A 15,742-nucleotide genomic window follows, 5' to 3' on the forward strand; every position below is an offset into this window, starting at 1 on the left:
TGAAATCACTCCCATGACAGCCCTCCTAAACTTCCTCAGGAGAGTGATATGTAGCTTACCTGCACTTAAGATACTCGATGATGCTCATTTGAAATCACTCCCATGACAGCCCTCCTAAACTTGATCAGGAGAGTGATATGTAGGTCACCTGCACTTAAGATACTCGATGATGCTCATTTGAAATCACTCCCCTGACAGCCCTCCTAAACTTCCTCAGGAGAGTGATATGTAGCTCACCTGCACTTAAGATACTTGATGATGCTCATTTGAAATCACTCCCCTGACAGCCCTCCTAAACTTGATCAGGAGAGTGATATGTAGTCACCTGCACTTAGATACTCGATGATGCTCTTTTGAAATCGCTCCTCTGACAGCCCTCCTAAACTTCATGAGGAGAGTGATATTTAGCTCACCTGCACTTATGATACTCAATTGAAATCACTCCCTTGGCAGCCCTCCTATTAAAACGACTTGCACTAACTTTGTCCATGTATTTTCCTTTTGAATTACAGTTGTGGACATCCGACACAGGTGACGCTGATGAAGGAGAACAACAAGAGGAAAGCTAAGAAGTGATACCAAGAAAACTTACTAGCACTCTTATTGGTATAGTCCAAAAAATTGTCTGATGTTGTTCTTGTTCCGTCTTGACTGGAAGCACAAGTAATAGTCAAAAAACATATACTAATTTATAAAAAATGAAAGTAACATGACTGGATTCAAACGCGGAAGTAATTTTTCCTCTAAAAGTGGAACCATTTAGAGAAATTTTGTTCTTCAAACATCATCCAAAATGTGGCATGTGCAAATGTACCTTGTTGCAAGCTTAAATTCCGATATTTACAAACATGCAGTCAGTATTCTCTCTCGCTAATATTCTTTGCCCAACATGTTAAGAAATTAGCTCAGAAGAATTGGCATTTTCATGGGAACTTTTTTTCCACAAATGGACATAGGTAAACTTTTTTTACAGAAATCTATTAATGTAAATGCCATTATTCCTTCAGTTCAGCCCAGCATAACACCTTAAGGCAACTGCATCATGTTATTAAGACCCATTGTTAAATGTTTAGCTAGATTCAAATTACCTCTAAAATTAAGTTGGGTTTTACAGCAAATCATTCTTCCTGTATTGCACAGGAAGCACAAGGTCGTTGTCACAGCTACCGTAAATACCGGAAAATAAGCTGTGACTTATTATGGTAAACATTTTGTTTGGAGCCACTGTGTTAATAATCACTTTACCATGTGCTATCGGAACTGAAAGCATGCACAAGGTACACAGCAAGCATTTTATGCCAAGCGGTTATTTCTTGGGATTTGCACAGATTTTTAGCTGCATCATGTTTTCTTCTGTATTGTGTAAACATAGAAATGGGGATCTGATATCTGCATCTCGTCGCTGACCCAGTGGCCAGAGTGTAGCATCGCATGACACCGGCGTGACCCCTTTCTTTTTACGTGATAAAAAGGATGTCCTCGTTTGTTGATAGACCAGTGCAGCAACAAGTGGAACAAAATAATTTGTGCAAATAAGGAATGACCAACGGTCCACGGATCATCATTAACGCCACGGTCACTATCCGCAAAAATTATCGGCATCTTAAGAACTATTTTGATTTTACCCATCACTGTAAGAATGTTAGCAGGCCCACTGGGTTAATACCAAAGAGGTTTTACCAGGAGAGCCCACGCTCCTAAAATGGCCCATGTGTAACACTACCGAAAGTCCGCCATCTTTGATTGTCACACGTAGAGACCAAAGTAAAGTACGTGTACCACAGAGTCAGAAATAGAACAATAGCGTGGTGTGTTACAAAGGTTAACGCTTAGTGGTTGTAATCGACACAATGCATTACACTATACTTTCCCTGCCCTGAGCTACACACAACCATGATGAGAGTGCGGACTGTCCTCTTCAAACCTCTGTTATCGTTAAACACATTTAAAACTGTGCACTTTAGATCCCTGGAAGTGTAGGGGAACAAGGAAATGACTGTCATTTGTGTTAAGAACATAAACTATCACCCCATGTCCATGAATACACGTACCAGTGTCTAAAATGTGCTAGAAATTTAGCTGTATATGAAGACACAAGAATGGGAATTCAGTTAGATCCTTTAGAAAGAGATAACACAAGATAACACACATCTGACAGAGAAATCTTTATAAATAGTATATAGATTAAATAATGATCACTTTTTGTTTTCTTTTGAACAAAAACAATATCATATTATGTATTAAATGTATGAATAACAAAATACCGTGTAGCTGTGGATATGAAATAGTGTATTTCCTTGATTTTTGTTTGTTTCTTTGTTATACAGTTAAGTGCTGTTAAATTATATGTCAAAACTTTTACATAAAAAGAAAAATCTTGGAAAAAAATATGGTGGCTGATAGTTTTGCCTTTGATGGGTTAATTTACTGCTTGTTTGTTTTAGAGTTACGAATTTGATTTTGTACATGTAGTTGAAATTTGAACAGTTTTGTTTGCACGGGTCTACACCAGACAGTAATAATTTATCATTCATACATAAATTCTGGACTGCTTATTGGTTGATGACCATTCAATATATTTACTATCAACCAAAGCCGTTTTTTGACAGTCAACCATCCCGTCAACACTTTATAGCACGCAATACATTATGAGCCTTTGCGCCTTAGCCATACGTATGTGTGTCTTGCAGGGAAGAGACTGTTTCTTAGACAGTCTGATTTAGTTGGGGATATATAATTTAAATATTTATTATAAAGAATTTATGTTATGAGTGATAGTTCTGTCTTAAATTTGTGTAATGGTCGAAATATAATCACTTGGTGAAAGATGTATTGTTGCATTATGGAAAAAGCCATCTTTAACATTGTGATTATATTTTGACCATCACACTCATTGACAGTCATGTAACAATTGGGGAAAAGAGGGACAGTACCTCAAGATTAGGGTTTTTGGATGCGAAATTCATTATAGATACGATGAAACGGAAGTCAGAACAGATTTTCTAAAGTTTGCTGTCTGTTGGAACCAACTTAATTAGTTTGTTAACTTAAGTGGACAGAAAAATAGTTAGACCCGTGTTAATTTCCTAACATATTTTTGATTGCTGAATGACCTTTCATATTGTTTACAAATCGGAATACTTCTAGAGAACTTTGTATCAGTTTTACTCAATTGATAGTTTGAATTTGTTTATTTTGCACTTGACTGTCACGAGATTGGTTTGCTATAAATGCACAGTAGAGTTTTCTTTTCTTTCATTTTTTTTGCACATGATTACCCTATCTGCAGTCCCACCAAAAAACTTCCACAATTCACAACCACCTCCCTAGAAAACACATAAAAAGAACAAAAAAACCCATAAAAAACGACCCATACGCTTTGCAATGTGTAGCGATTATTTGTTGTATGTTGGAGCATACTAATAAATAGAGTACAATTTAGCGGTCCAGTTCAAAGGAGTAACATCCTGTTTTGTAACGGTACAAAGACCATATTTGTGTATTTGAATAAACATTTTACCAAAAAAGTTTAATGGAATAATTTGGTAAATACCCTTCACTGTACGTTTTATGAAATGTAGTGCATTATGGGGTGTGAACGGTATTCCAGAATTTTGCTGGATCCAGTACAATGTAATATTTGGTTCATGTAGCAGCAAATACTGACGCACTCTTTTGATTTTGCTTGAAGAAGTGATATTAAGATGCATGCAAGCAGATTGCATTGCTTCATAACCTTAATTAACCAGCATCTGAGATGAGCCATCACAACCAGGATAAGCTTCCCTTGGTTACAATATTTTACCCAAATATTACACTGGACTAGATTTACTATAAAATTAGTTAAAAATACAAAAGTATATTTAAAAAAATGTGTCAAAAGGTTGCAATTTTGTAAGCCAATGCTTCTACGCCAATTAAATCAATTCATTATCACCCTACTGCGATTAGTTTTCTTTGATTACCTGGTTATATGTGTAGAAGTAAGCATTAGGCTGTTCCAGTTTACATACATACCCCCTATGGAAGACATGACCTTAAATCACACACACAGGGGAGTGTGAATTTCAAATGGGGTCATCTGAATGGGTGACTCCATTTGAAATCTACACAGCAGTGTGGGGGTTTAAGGTTGTGTCTTCCATAGGGAGGTATGGATATCAACTGGAAGAGCTGGGCTAAGAAATTGTAACTTCTCATGTGAGGTCATTGCACTATGTACAACCATGATAGTTATAATAATCCCCTTAAAGCATATAGTATTTATATAGGTCTTGTAAGGTGCAGTAACTAGCTTTACTAACAGTTGTTATGAAGAGCTTGTTTTAACATTAACCATGTTCGACCATGAATTGCAAGTCAAACTTGTGCCCATGTAGTCCATGTTTTGTACTTTATGGAACATAACACACAGGCCAAAAAAAAAAAATGCATAAAAATGAGATTTTGTTTACGATTATTCTGTTTCTTTTTATTTGAAAATATATGTCAATATCTTAAAATCAAGCTGTGTAATTGTGTTAATGCATATGATGATGTGGGGGTGGGCTTGGAGGGTGGGAGGGGAGGGAGGGCATGCATTGGATTTTTACTGTGAGAACTCATAGTATCCTATTATTTGTATTGTATCTTTTTGTTTTATTTACATGCTGAGCTTGATGAAAAATTGACGGCCCAATCTTATCTTTAAAAAAAACCGTTTATGAAAATACTGTGTCCATTTCTTTTTGAGTGGTGGTGTATTTATATATCACATTTTCTGTGTATAATCACTTAGTGTACGTAGGCTGCCATTTATTGTATTTGTACAATGTCAATGTCTCGTAGAAGAGAATCTTCACAAAAATAGAAAAAAAATATATGGTTCAAAGATAACTCTGTGGTAGATAGTAGTTTTGTGTTTTCATCTTCATGTACAAATAACCAACAGAATTATTTAAACAAAAATATGAAACACCAGAAATGTTATAAAAGAAGTAAAATTGCTCGTACAGTTGTCCAGAATCGAGCATTCCAAGTTTCAGTTTGAAATTGACATTCAGTTTGAAATTGATGATGTGTGGTTTATTCCAAATTTACATCAAAAGTAAGTTTACTTTTTTTTCTGTTTGTGTAGATCATTCTGGTGTAGATTATTTGCATATGCAAATGTAGTTGCAACTTACATGGTTTACAAGTATGCACACTTGTTCATATCCAGTCATTCAATGGGCTATTCTAGTTTGAATACATACAACCCGTATGGAAGACAAGACTTTAAATCTCACACAGGGGGTGTAGATTTCACATGGAGTTGCCCATTCAGGTAACCCATTTGAAATTCACACTCCCTGTTCTAGTTACAATACATACAACCCGTATGGAAGACATGACTTTAAATCTCACACAGGGGGTGTAGATTTGACATGGAGTTGCCCATTCAGGTAACCCCATTTGAAATTCACACTCCCTGTTTGGAAGATTATGATCATGTCTTGCATAGGGGGTGTATGGATTTCAACTGGAATAGCCCAGTATTTAGATGGTTAGTTGGCAATCACAAGGTCAGTGACTTACATGAGCCAAAAATGTATCATTTCCAATGCCTTAGTTCATTAACCCCTATTTAACAAACAGGACTACGCAGTTGACCTCAAGTTAGGGAATATGAGATTGTGTTCCCAGGGGATTCAAAGGTCAATTATAAAATGTACACATGTATTAGGTTTAAAGAACTTTGTACTGGTAGATTGACATACTTGAGATCCTAGTGCAAGGTGTTTCATAGGTATTTCTTGTGAGTTATAAATTGCTAACCCTTTTAATAAATAAAATCATGAGAGTTCCTCTTTGTGTTAGTGAAATGCCACCTTTTGGTTTCTGACATAGCCTCCTATCTGATCGCTTGCTTGTACTCCTCTGTGGAGCTTTGTTAAACGGAAGTGGCATTGGTAATTAATGTATAAAATATGATAAGTTATCACACACTGTTTCCAGTGTAATTTATAGCACTTTGTTTGTAGTGTAAATAAGAGCACTGAGGGATAACAAATTTGGGGCGAGGAAGTCTTTGCCAGATTTTACAATAAGAACAAAAGCAATGGAGTTAATATTTTGTTATTATTAACTTACAATAGTCCTAATTTGCTGACGTTTGGTGATCATGGTCTTCATTTTAACAAATTGCCAAATGTTCTTTCTAAGCTATTGAAAAGTTTTATCATCAAAGTTAATAATTTAAAATATATATTATACAACTTGCAAAGTACCATTTTGCAGGTCAGTTATGATAATCGTAAATCACCATACGTGGATATAACTATATATAGATTTGGCAAAATCTATGCTTATATTTTGTACACAGTTTTCAAGTAAGATATCAGGCACTATGTAATAAAACAAACTACAACATTAGTGTAACATTTGCCAATCTGTTCTCATTGAGTACATTAATTAAGCACAGAGCCACCTCTCTACCCTGATTCTGGTGTACAACTGTTATAGCTTCATTCATAGCTGCCGTTCAACTTTGGTTCACGTCAACCACGTACAAGGGCAACCGCGAGAGAACATTGCCGTCATTACTGAACTTGAGTTGAACTAACTTATGACAGTGTTGACTGTTTTTTATAGGAGTCAGAGTACAAAATTTACTATAAAGCCTTATATGGCACTGGTTCCCTCACAGAAATACCTGCATTATGGCATCTGAGTGGACTAAACCCCAATTTTTTGAGGTTGAATCACCGTCATTAAATACCAATTTCACAAACTTCCAATGAGCAAGGGTAAAATGGCAGCTGAAACAACCTCATGATCCGAATAAACACTAAATTTGACATGGATATACTACCTGTAATAAAACAGTAATACCTGTAGAATGTAGCCCCTTAGTTAATAGTTAACCCTAGTTTGGAAAGGCAGTCCTATTCTATGTATACATTAAATAACTTATAAGAAAACTACAAGGAAGCTTCTCAACATTCTCACCATAGGTTAGCGTATGTTTTATTTTTTGAGATCTGTGATTAAAATGGTTTTGTATCGGAACATTTATACAGACTATGAAATCATTTTCAAATGTTTTGATACGATGGTGGGATAATTGACAGTAGATATATTTCATATACTGTGATTGGACATCCTTTTAACAGAAAATTATCTACCATGGTTATACAGCATAATCTGTATACATCATAGATGTCGCTGCAGAGAATGTAGAAAAGCTTAAATGAAATAAGTAAAAAAATATTGAAAGCAGTAGATCATTTTTATATCTTGACCTTTCAACCTTGTGACCTTTGAACCAGTTTTTTCCAGCATCTTGCAAGACGACATTCCAAAAAAAAACCCTGATATCTTTCATCACTAAACGCCTTGCAAAAAACAAGATGAAATTCCTTCAAAACTGGTCAGTTTGACCTGTGAGGTCAAAGGTTAAACAAAAGGTCATCTTTGGTTTTATTTTGTGACATTACCAAAGTTAATCATGGTCCTGCTTACTATACATGTATGTCATCAAATTTTGAAAGTGTACTTGTACCCGATTCTGTTAATTAATTGGTGGTGTAATATTTCCCTGGGCATGTTTTGATGCCATTGCATGATACTAAAAGACTAAGTAACAACTTTTAGGTCTACTAAAATCTTGAGTGGATTTCAAAACTTGTTTATATGTACATCTACAGGTAGATCACCAAAATTGGCATTAAACATTCATGTATCTAAAACATGTTATATGGTTTCATTTCTTTGTGTATTTTATATGTGACCAGCTTCAACAAAACCCGGAACAAGTTGCCAGATATAGGCCTCTAAAGATGACATTCCCACAAAAAAAAAATCAAATTTTGGAAATGTTAATTTCATGGTATTTGACTGTGGGACTAAGTGGACTTTAAAATCATTGAAAGTACTTATTAAAAAGAGGTTTATTTAATCAATAATTAACAGTTGAACTATGATAATCCCTATTCAATCCTGTGTAAAGCAGGAAACTAATTAACACATTACTCAGAATAGCAATTTGGCAAAAATATCAAGGTATCATTTACAATATTATCCAGATCTAGAAAAGTAATGACGTTATGTATATAACTTTGGTATCATTTTAAAGCTTATTGTCTAGTGCTTACATTTTTATTATTCAAATCTTGAAATGTCAAAAATGCGACTTATTCCTGGTTTTGTCAGAACTGGTCACATAAACCCCTCCGTCTGTCCTCTCCAGAACAAAAGGGTGTCTCATGCAATGCACACTGGCATCTTGCAGAACTGCTAACTCTTTTTGCAGCAGGCTCCCTGAAAATAAAGGGATCTTTCCAAATTTGATGAACAAATTTGAAAATCTTGGCAGTTAGGGAAACTTTTCCGAAAACCCAATAACTTTGTTATATAGACCATAATCCTTACTCTAACCCTGAACGTCACCCTAACCATATCCTAAGCCCAAATCTCAACCCAAAACCACAGCAGTGGCCACGATTTCACCAAGTGTTTCTAAAAGGCTGCTAAAATAAGAAAAATTCTAATGCTAATTTATTGCACATGCTGAGGAAGTCTCATTACCTTTTTAAAATGGCCGAGTGGGAGGGTTGTCAATAAAATATTTTTTTGTGTAAAAACTGAGGCATATGTGATGCGATCAAGCAAAACCAGTCGGAACTCGGAAATATTGATTTTGAGATATCGCCAAACAATTTAAAGGCTAAAAAGATTATGAAAAATCTATGTAAAAATTACATAGGTCCCCACTAATGATTACTGTTTCGTCTTTATGGGAATCTAATCTTTTAATATCTGAAAGAAACTTGAGGACCTATGTGGACTTTTACTATTAATTGCAAAAATGCAGGCCATCTTACAAGAAAAATGGTAGGCTGACTAGGCTCCCTACCTTGCAAACTGACGCGATGTCCTGCAGAGCATGTGCACGAAATCAAAATTGATTATGTACGAGGGGGTATCCAAAAGATTTTGAAATCACCCAGAAGTGAAAGAGCTATATTGATGACATTTTGTCAGTGTATTCACTGGTCCTTATGTACATTATGGTCCAAAAATGGAATCAGTTTCCCAGTCTGTAACACAGACTAAACACTGCCTAATAATACTAACCGTAACCTCATCCCTAACCTCTTCATACTTAAGTTTGTTTGGCTTATATAAGGTGGAAATTCTTCGGCTTTTGTTACTGCGCGCATCAATAAGGTCTAAAAAAATTTGTTTGATTGGCGTAACATGAAAAAAAAAATTAGGGTAGGTCGGTCGGCAATTTTTGTTCTTTTTAATTTTTTTTTACATGCATTTTGAGCTGAAAATCACGAATTTTTTTTTTTTTTTTAAATTTTAATCTTTTTGATTTTTTTATTCATTTTTTGCAAAAAAATAAGAAAAAAAGTCTAGGGTCGGGCCTATTTTTAGGGTCGGGCCTATTTTTAGGGTCGGTCGGATTACGCCAATCAAACAATTTTTTTTTAGGCCTGAAGTCCTATGCCCCAGTCACTCATGCAATGCACAACTAGCGTAAGCATTGCACCCAACTGCATGCATGCCATTCTATATCAATACACAGCGTTATGAGTCTTTATTTTTCCCGCCTTATATAAGCCAGACAAACTTTAGGCAATCGCTAGGAGTATAGCTTCTTTTTATGACATCGCTTATCGCAGAGCGGCTGCCAATATTTAAAGGCCCATTCAGTGATTTGCTCATCCGGACGATCGTAAAAATCATCAAAATTCAGATTTTGGTACCTTTGTAATTGGCATAGATGTGCTAACATAGCCTGCTAGTGGTTCGGTCGAAAGCCGTGTATTTTAGACAAAATAAAGCATTTGCATGATTCTGGACTTTTGATACTGACAGTACAAAAGTCCGACTCGAGATCGAAAGAAGCTCACTCTCCACGCATGCTCTCCACGTACCAACACGCGTTGCGTATTGTTTCTACTACTTATTACATCAGTAGCTACTATTTTAAACAAAATACACAATTTTAACTGTTTTTCATATTTGAATTGACCGTTAGTTTGCCTCGGTGACCTTTAATTGCTTATTTTGTTTTCTACTACAAAATTGTATAGCTAGCTTAAAAGCGTCTGTTTTAAATCAATTTAGACTCTACTTCCCCGTGTTAGAAACACTGGACTAGGAAGTTTTTCCAGTCGATTGGTGGCGCACTGTACGAAAATCTCGATTTTCTCAGAGTTGAAGTAGAAAACCTTTCTAAAACTTCTGTTTTTGACTAATTTGTCGATGTATTCAGGGAAAAGTGGTTTAATGAAATTCTGTAGACTTATTCTTTATTTCTAAGCAACTCTGACAAATTTCCATTTTTTTAAATGTTCCTGTGAAATCACTGAAAGGGCCTTTAAGAGCAACCAGCCCTGGGAGTGGCTATCCCTAACCTCATCTGGACCCTAATCTTAACCTAAAATGCCCCAGAGCAGATTGAACAGCAAATGCAAGCAAGAATCAATAAGAGTGTGGGTACACTACGCGCGTCGGACACTACGCGCAGGGCGCAGCTTGCCACGCAGCTGTTATCGCGCATCGACACGGTGATTTTGCTGTTCACGCATGGAGATCGACATATGCAAAACTTGCGCGCATCTGCTCAACACAGGCCTAATTGGTTCATTAAGCACGGGATTTCGTCGGCGCATTTTTCGTTTTTCACAAAACTTTTGCTGTTGATGGCTTTTAAAATAAACTTTCTTATAATCGTCGGACGGTTTCATAAAATATAAAACTTCTTCTTTCAAATAAGCCTAAATTCGATTATATCCAATGACGGGAACCGGTGGGCAATTTTGATTTCGTTTGGTCATTTTTTTCAAGATTCAATGAGGACAGTGCCTGTTTTTGACGATTTTCTACGGGTTGCCAGCGCTAAATTCATCACCAAAATTAAACTATCTGTCAAATGTGAGGTCGTCGGACGGAATCAAAATCTACATAATATTCTCTTTCCAGTGATATAACACACTTCGTGATTGGTTCATGGGAAGAGGTGGGCAAAACTTATCCAATCACGAGGACCGTGTCTCCAGGGTTGCCAAACCCGTGATTTGGTAGCCCAATTGGGCGACTTTTGAAGATTTTCCCCGCGACTTTTGACAATTTCCTGTCCCATAGAAACCAATGGTTAAGAAAAAATTTGGACGACTTTTCAACATTGTCTCCCGCGACTTCCGATAGTTTCCTGTCCCAGAGAAACCAATGGTAAAGAGAAAAATTGGGCGACTTTTCGATTATTTGACCCGCGATTCGTGCCACAACACTTTACGATACGGGGATGTGTTTGTCGACGCTATACTAGCTTATACTTCCTGCTATAGGCCTAACTCACTCTGTTACGCTAATGTTTAGGACCCATTTGGTAAAGTGGAATGGTCCACTTATCTGAGCAGTGCTCATGAGCCGTGCAATTAGGTCGTTGTGTACAAAAAGGTCACACACACACTGAGTGTTGCAAACAAATAGCTAATGCACAAATCAGGGCAAAAGTTTTCCATATGACGACCATCGCAGCATGTACCCACAAGATGGCGGCATATGACGTCGCGCTGACGGCCTCTATACAAAAGTTCTGCATGGACAAAAGCAGAGCAAAGTATAAAGTAAAATAAAAGCCAGGTGAAAACGAAGTCAAAAGCAAGTCAATGTGTTTATGAAGCAGAACAGAGCAAATAAAACAAAACAAAGCAAAGCAAGCAAAAAACAACAACCAACCATAACCATAAAAGCAAGGCAACCCGGGCAATCCTGTCCCTCACCACCTGTGATATTTTTTCATCGCCAAAAAATTGGTAATGCTGCCCTCATTTTAAGCTGTGCTTTTATTGAATGTAAAAGCACAGCTTAAAATGAGGGCAGTATTGCAAAAAGTTTCAAGAACACCCAGACTGAGAACACCACCAGACCCTGAACACCACCTGAACAAGACCACCTGAACAAGACGACAACCAGAGTGAGATAAGATTTCAATTCACATTTGACTCAATTGTTGGCCTCAAAAGAAAATTTTACCAGAGGATTCTGTTGAGGAGGACATACTACTGATACCCGGGAATCGTGAGGTAAGCTGTGAATTCATTTCAGCAATGCTGTCACAAATAAACCTCTGTTTGGTAAGCTTATCCCCGGAGCAGTAGCATTGTCAAGTTCATTTCACTTCAGTCTTCATTCATCCAAAATGATACAATAATTGAGTATTGGACTTCATAAAAATGGCCAACACAATAATCACTGTGCCTGAAATAGAAATCAGGATTTGATAGATAATTAGCATGATATGTGTCCAATTCATAGCGTACGGGTATGACCAAGGGGGTGACACTAAATTCACGGTTGTTCTATTAGCAACGCAAAATCTATGAAAAATTCAGCTGGTTTACTAGCTAGAAAGTGAGGCCAGTTATCGATCCGTTATAGCTCGTTATGAATAATTCATGTTCGACCCTTGGATCATGTTAATTGAGTTTGGCAAATAACAACGTTGTTAGTTTTGCGAACTTTGCCTGTTCAATGAGAGTATAGCACGCCCCAATACATCTGGGCACAAACCAGGCGTAAAACGATCCAGTTTAATGAAATGGCGGACGGGTATTCCCATCAGGCACCAGTGATATGTTTTTTCAAAGAAAGACTACTAATTTGATATGAAATGACATTTTGCAATAGCAAAGTCAAAATTAGGACTTGCTGTCAATAATATGAAGGAAATACATGTATGTGACAGAGGCAAGGTGGGAAATACAAGTAGTAGGCCTATTTAAGTTATAATAACCTTTGATACCCGACCTGACCTTCCATCGAAGGGTGTGCGCGTGTGGTGGTGTGTACCTCGGCCTCAACATCGCTGGTGATTTTTAGTCTCCAAAGTTCATCTTTCTGACTGAAAATCTTTTTACAAGGTTTACCTTGTGGTACATAAGCTACCCTTGAACATCTTGGAACTATTTTTGGTGGTTGTAGTGACTTATTTCATCAGTATTTTCAAGTTTTCTTCTGGGTAATCGAGCAAACCCAGAAGCATATCTTTGTACTGTGTGTGGATCAACGTGTTCTACCGCGAGATTTCGTCGCATCGTATTTTAAAGATGGCGGCCATCCCGGCGGGTGAAATGGATGACTAAACTGTTTGTGTGTCGTGACGACAACGATCGGTGGTAGTGAGTAACTTGCTGGTGGGGTAGGAGGTTTATTTCTGTCTTATTGTTCTCCAACTTACTGGCAGAATGAAGTGCTCTGAATTGTTATTCATGGCGATTTTCGTCATTGGAAGTGGTTTACAACTACAGCGTTTGTATACAGATATGCATACAGGTGAACTCATTCCTCAAGAGATAGATGTACTAAATATTCATATGGTACCATCTTACTATGCCAAGTATTTCCCAGGTCTTGTTCGATGTGTGTGTGCTTCGCGGTGAGCAGACGTGTCATCTAGTTGCTGCTCAAAATTGGCTTGAATCCACCATCTTATTCAGCCATCCGCTTTCCATTTGTCATCCATGTGGTAAAATAACATCCTTACCACACAGTAGTGTGCTTTTGTGATATATAATTTCATCTGGGTCAGGTATTTTCCATCATTTTGTAACTTGTTATTGTTTTGATACCAATCCAAGATGGCGTCTCCATTTATCATCATGCAGTGCTAACGCAATAGCGTAACGCCGGGTGTGGTGGCAAGTAGGGCTGGGATGTGTGATGGTGACCTTATTTTTATCATCCATGATGCATCATGAAGGTCTTCATTTTTCATATATCTCTGTTGGTGATTTTTATATTCATGTGTAAAAGAGAATCGAGCTACATAAGCTTAAAACCCAGTATAAATTCTGTAAACATACATGTTGATGTTGTGTCAAATACTCATCATACTAGTACAGTGCATTATGTTTCTGATGAGTATTCACTGAGTCATAGTAATATATCAATATGCTCTTACATGTATTACTGTTGTTATGATTGTTATAGATGTCTTTCACCATTCAATATGCATGAACATGTCAATATTTCTGATACAATTGCAAACATGACATTTGTTTTCAAGTTCTACTTATATCCTGCTGACATCAAATTGTTACTTGGTAAGATAAGGTCGAAGTCAGACCATATTAGTCTCCATAAGTTGGTTCTCACCTATTGCATGATCCTTGTCATGCAAGCTGGCGATATAGAGACTAATCCGGTCCCGATTTCCCCTGCCAAATTTGCAATGAAGAATGTGACTGGTCATGCTATGCTGTTGGATGTGACATGTGGGACGCATGGTTTCACGCCAAGTGCCTAAATATGAGTACTCGGACATATGCAGCTCTGGAGGACAGTGATGTCTCCTGGATATGTATGCGGCTTCTCCGAACTTTGCAAGTTCATTGTTTACCTCTTGGTCGACTGTAACAGAAAATAGTTACAGAGTGCTATCTTCGCTAAGTAGTGAGGATGACATTAAATCCCCTTAGCTGCATCATCACCTATTCATATTCCAACTAGGCATACGCAAGACACAGGTTTTTATAAACGTACAAGATGGTCTGACAAGCCTACTACCACTGGTAGTGGCCATCCCTCCCCTAAGAACAAACCAGTCAAAGTCATGGTCATAAACTTCCAGAGCGTCTGTAACAAAGTTGCCGAGCTGGCATTCTGTCTGGACGTAAATAGCCCTGATATTTTGATCGGAACAGAGTCTTGGCTGTCGGATGACATAAGTAGTAGTGAAATTTTTCCATCAAATTATTCCGTCATCCGAAAAGATAGGCCCCTTGATGACCATGGTAAGCGTTACGGTGGAGTCTTTATCTGCATGAAAAACGACATCATCATGTCACATCGTGCAGACTTGGACAGTGAGTGCGAAATATTATGGGCACAATTAGAGCTTGTCGGCTCCAAAAAATCCTTTTAGGTGCCTTTTATAGACCCCCGAATCGGGAAGTGATATACTAGAACAGCTACAGGTGTCACTTTCCAAATTAGAGAATAACAAAGACCACAATATATGGTTGGCTGGTGATTTCAACCTCTCTCACATTGATTGGGAGGAACAGTCAACCACCCAGGGTTGTCCAAAACCTGGGTTATGTAGGCAATTATTGGAATTAACCAATGATTTTGGCCTAGACCAGGTAGTCCGTGAACCAACTCGTGGTCAAAATATTTTGGATTTGTTTTTGTGTCAAATACTAGCCTGGTCGAAAATGTGAGGGTTATTCCTGGGATGAGTGACCACAATGGAATTCCAGTGGTTACAATAAATACCCTCCCCAAAGTTAATAAATCTAAACCCAGGAAGGTATTTTCATACCACAAAGCAGATTGGTCAGCCGTAAGGTCAGATCTAGCTGAGATTAGTAGTGATTTTCTAGATCTCTGTTCAGAGATGGTCACAGTAGATGAGATGTGGGATGATTTCTGTACCAGGGTCAAGGGTACTATGGAACGGAACATCCCTTCAAAGATCGTAAGCCCTCACAAGAAACCTCCGTGGTTCAGTCGAAATGTCACACGGTTGTATAGGAAAAAAAAGAAAGCCTTTAGCAAGGCAAAGCACTCAAACAGTACAGATGACTGGGAGATCTTTCGATCACTTAGTAAACAGCTTAATAGAGAGTCTCACTTGAAATTACCGTCAATATGTTAGAGACACATGTATGGTATCAATGAAGAAGTTTTACTCCTTCATTAAGAGTCTTAAGCGTGACTCTTTCGGTATTCCATCACTTAAAATCGATGGGAGACTAGTTTC

The 15,742-nt window shown here is 37.4% G+C and overlaps 2 protein-coding genes across 2 annotated transcripts in view; both read left to right on the forward strand.

Annotated features, from left to right (window-relative positions):
* Positions 1-7,709, forward strand: part of LOC140162826 (14-3-3 protein gamma-B-like) — a 57,489-nt gene extending 49,780 nt beyond the window's left edge. The window contains exon 6 of the mRNA XM_072186127.1: positions 513-7,709. Coding sequence (XP_072042228.1) covers positions 513-569 — 57 coding nt within the window. The 3' untranslated portion in view covers positions 570-7,709. The remainder of the gene's footprint in view (positions 1-512) is intronic.
* Positions 7,710-11,972: 4,263 nt separating this feature from the next.
* Positions 11,973-15,742, forward strand: part of LOC140162827 (extracellular sulfatase Sulf-1-like) — a 251,062-nt gene continuing 247,292 nt past the window's right edge. Inside the window, exon 1 of the mRNA XM_072186129.1 lies at positions 11,973-12,062. The gene's annotated coding sequence lies outside the window, so the exon portion shown is untranslated. The remainder of the gene's footprint in view (positions 12,063-15,742) is intronic.

The sequence above is a fragment of the Amphiura filiformis genome, chromosome 10 (genome assembly GCF_039555335.1).
Source record: "Amphiura filiformis chromosome 10, Afil_fr2py, whole genome shotgun sequence".
Lineage (NCBI taxonomy): Eukaryota > Metazoa > Echinodermata > Ophiuroidea > Amphilepidida > Amphiuridae > Amphiura > Amphiura filiformis.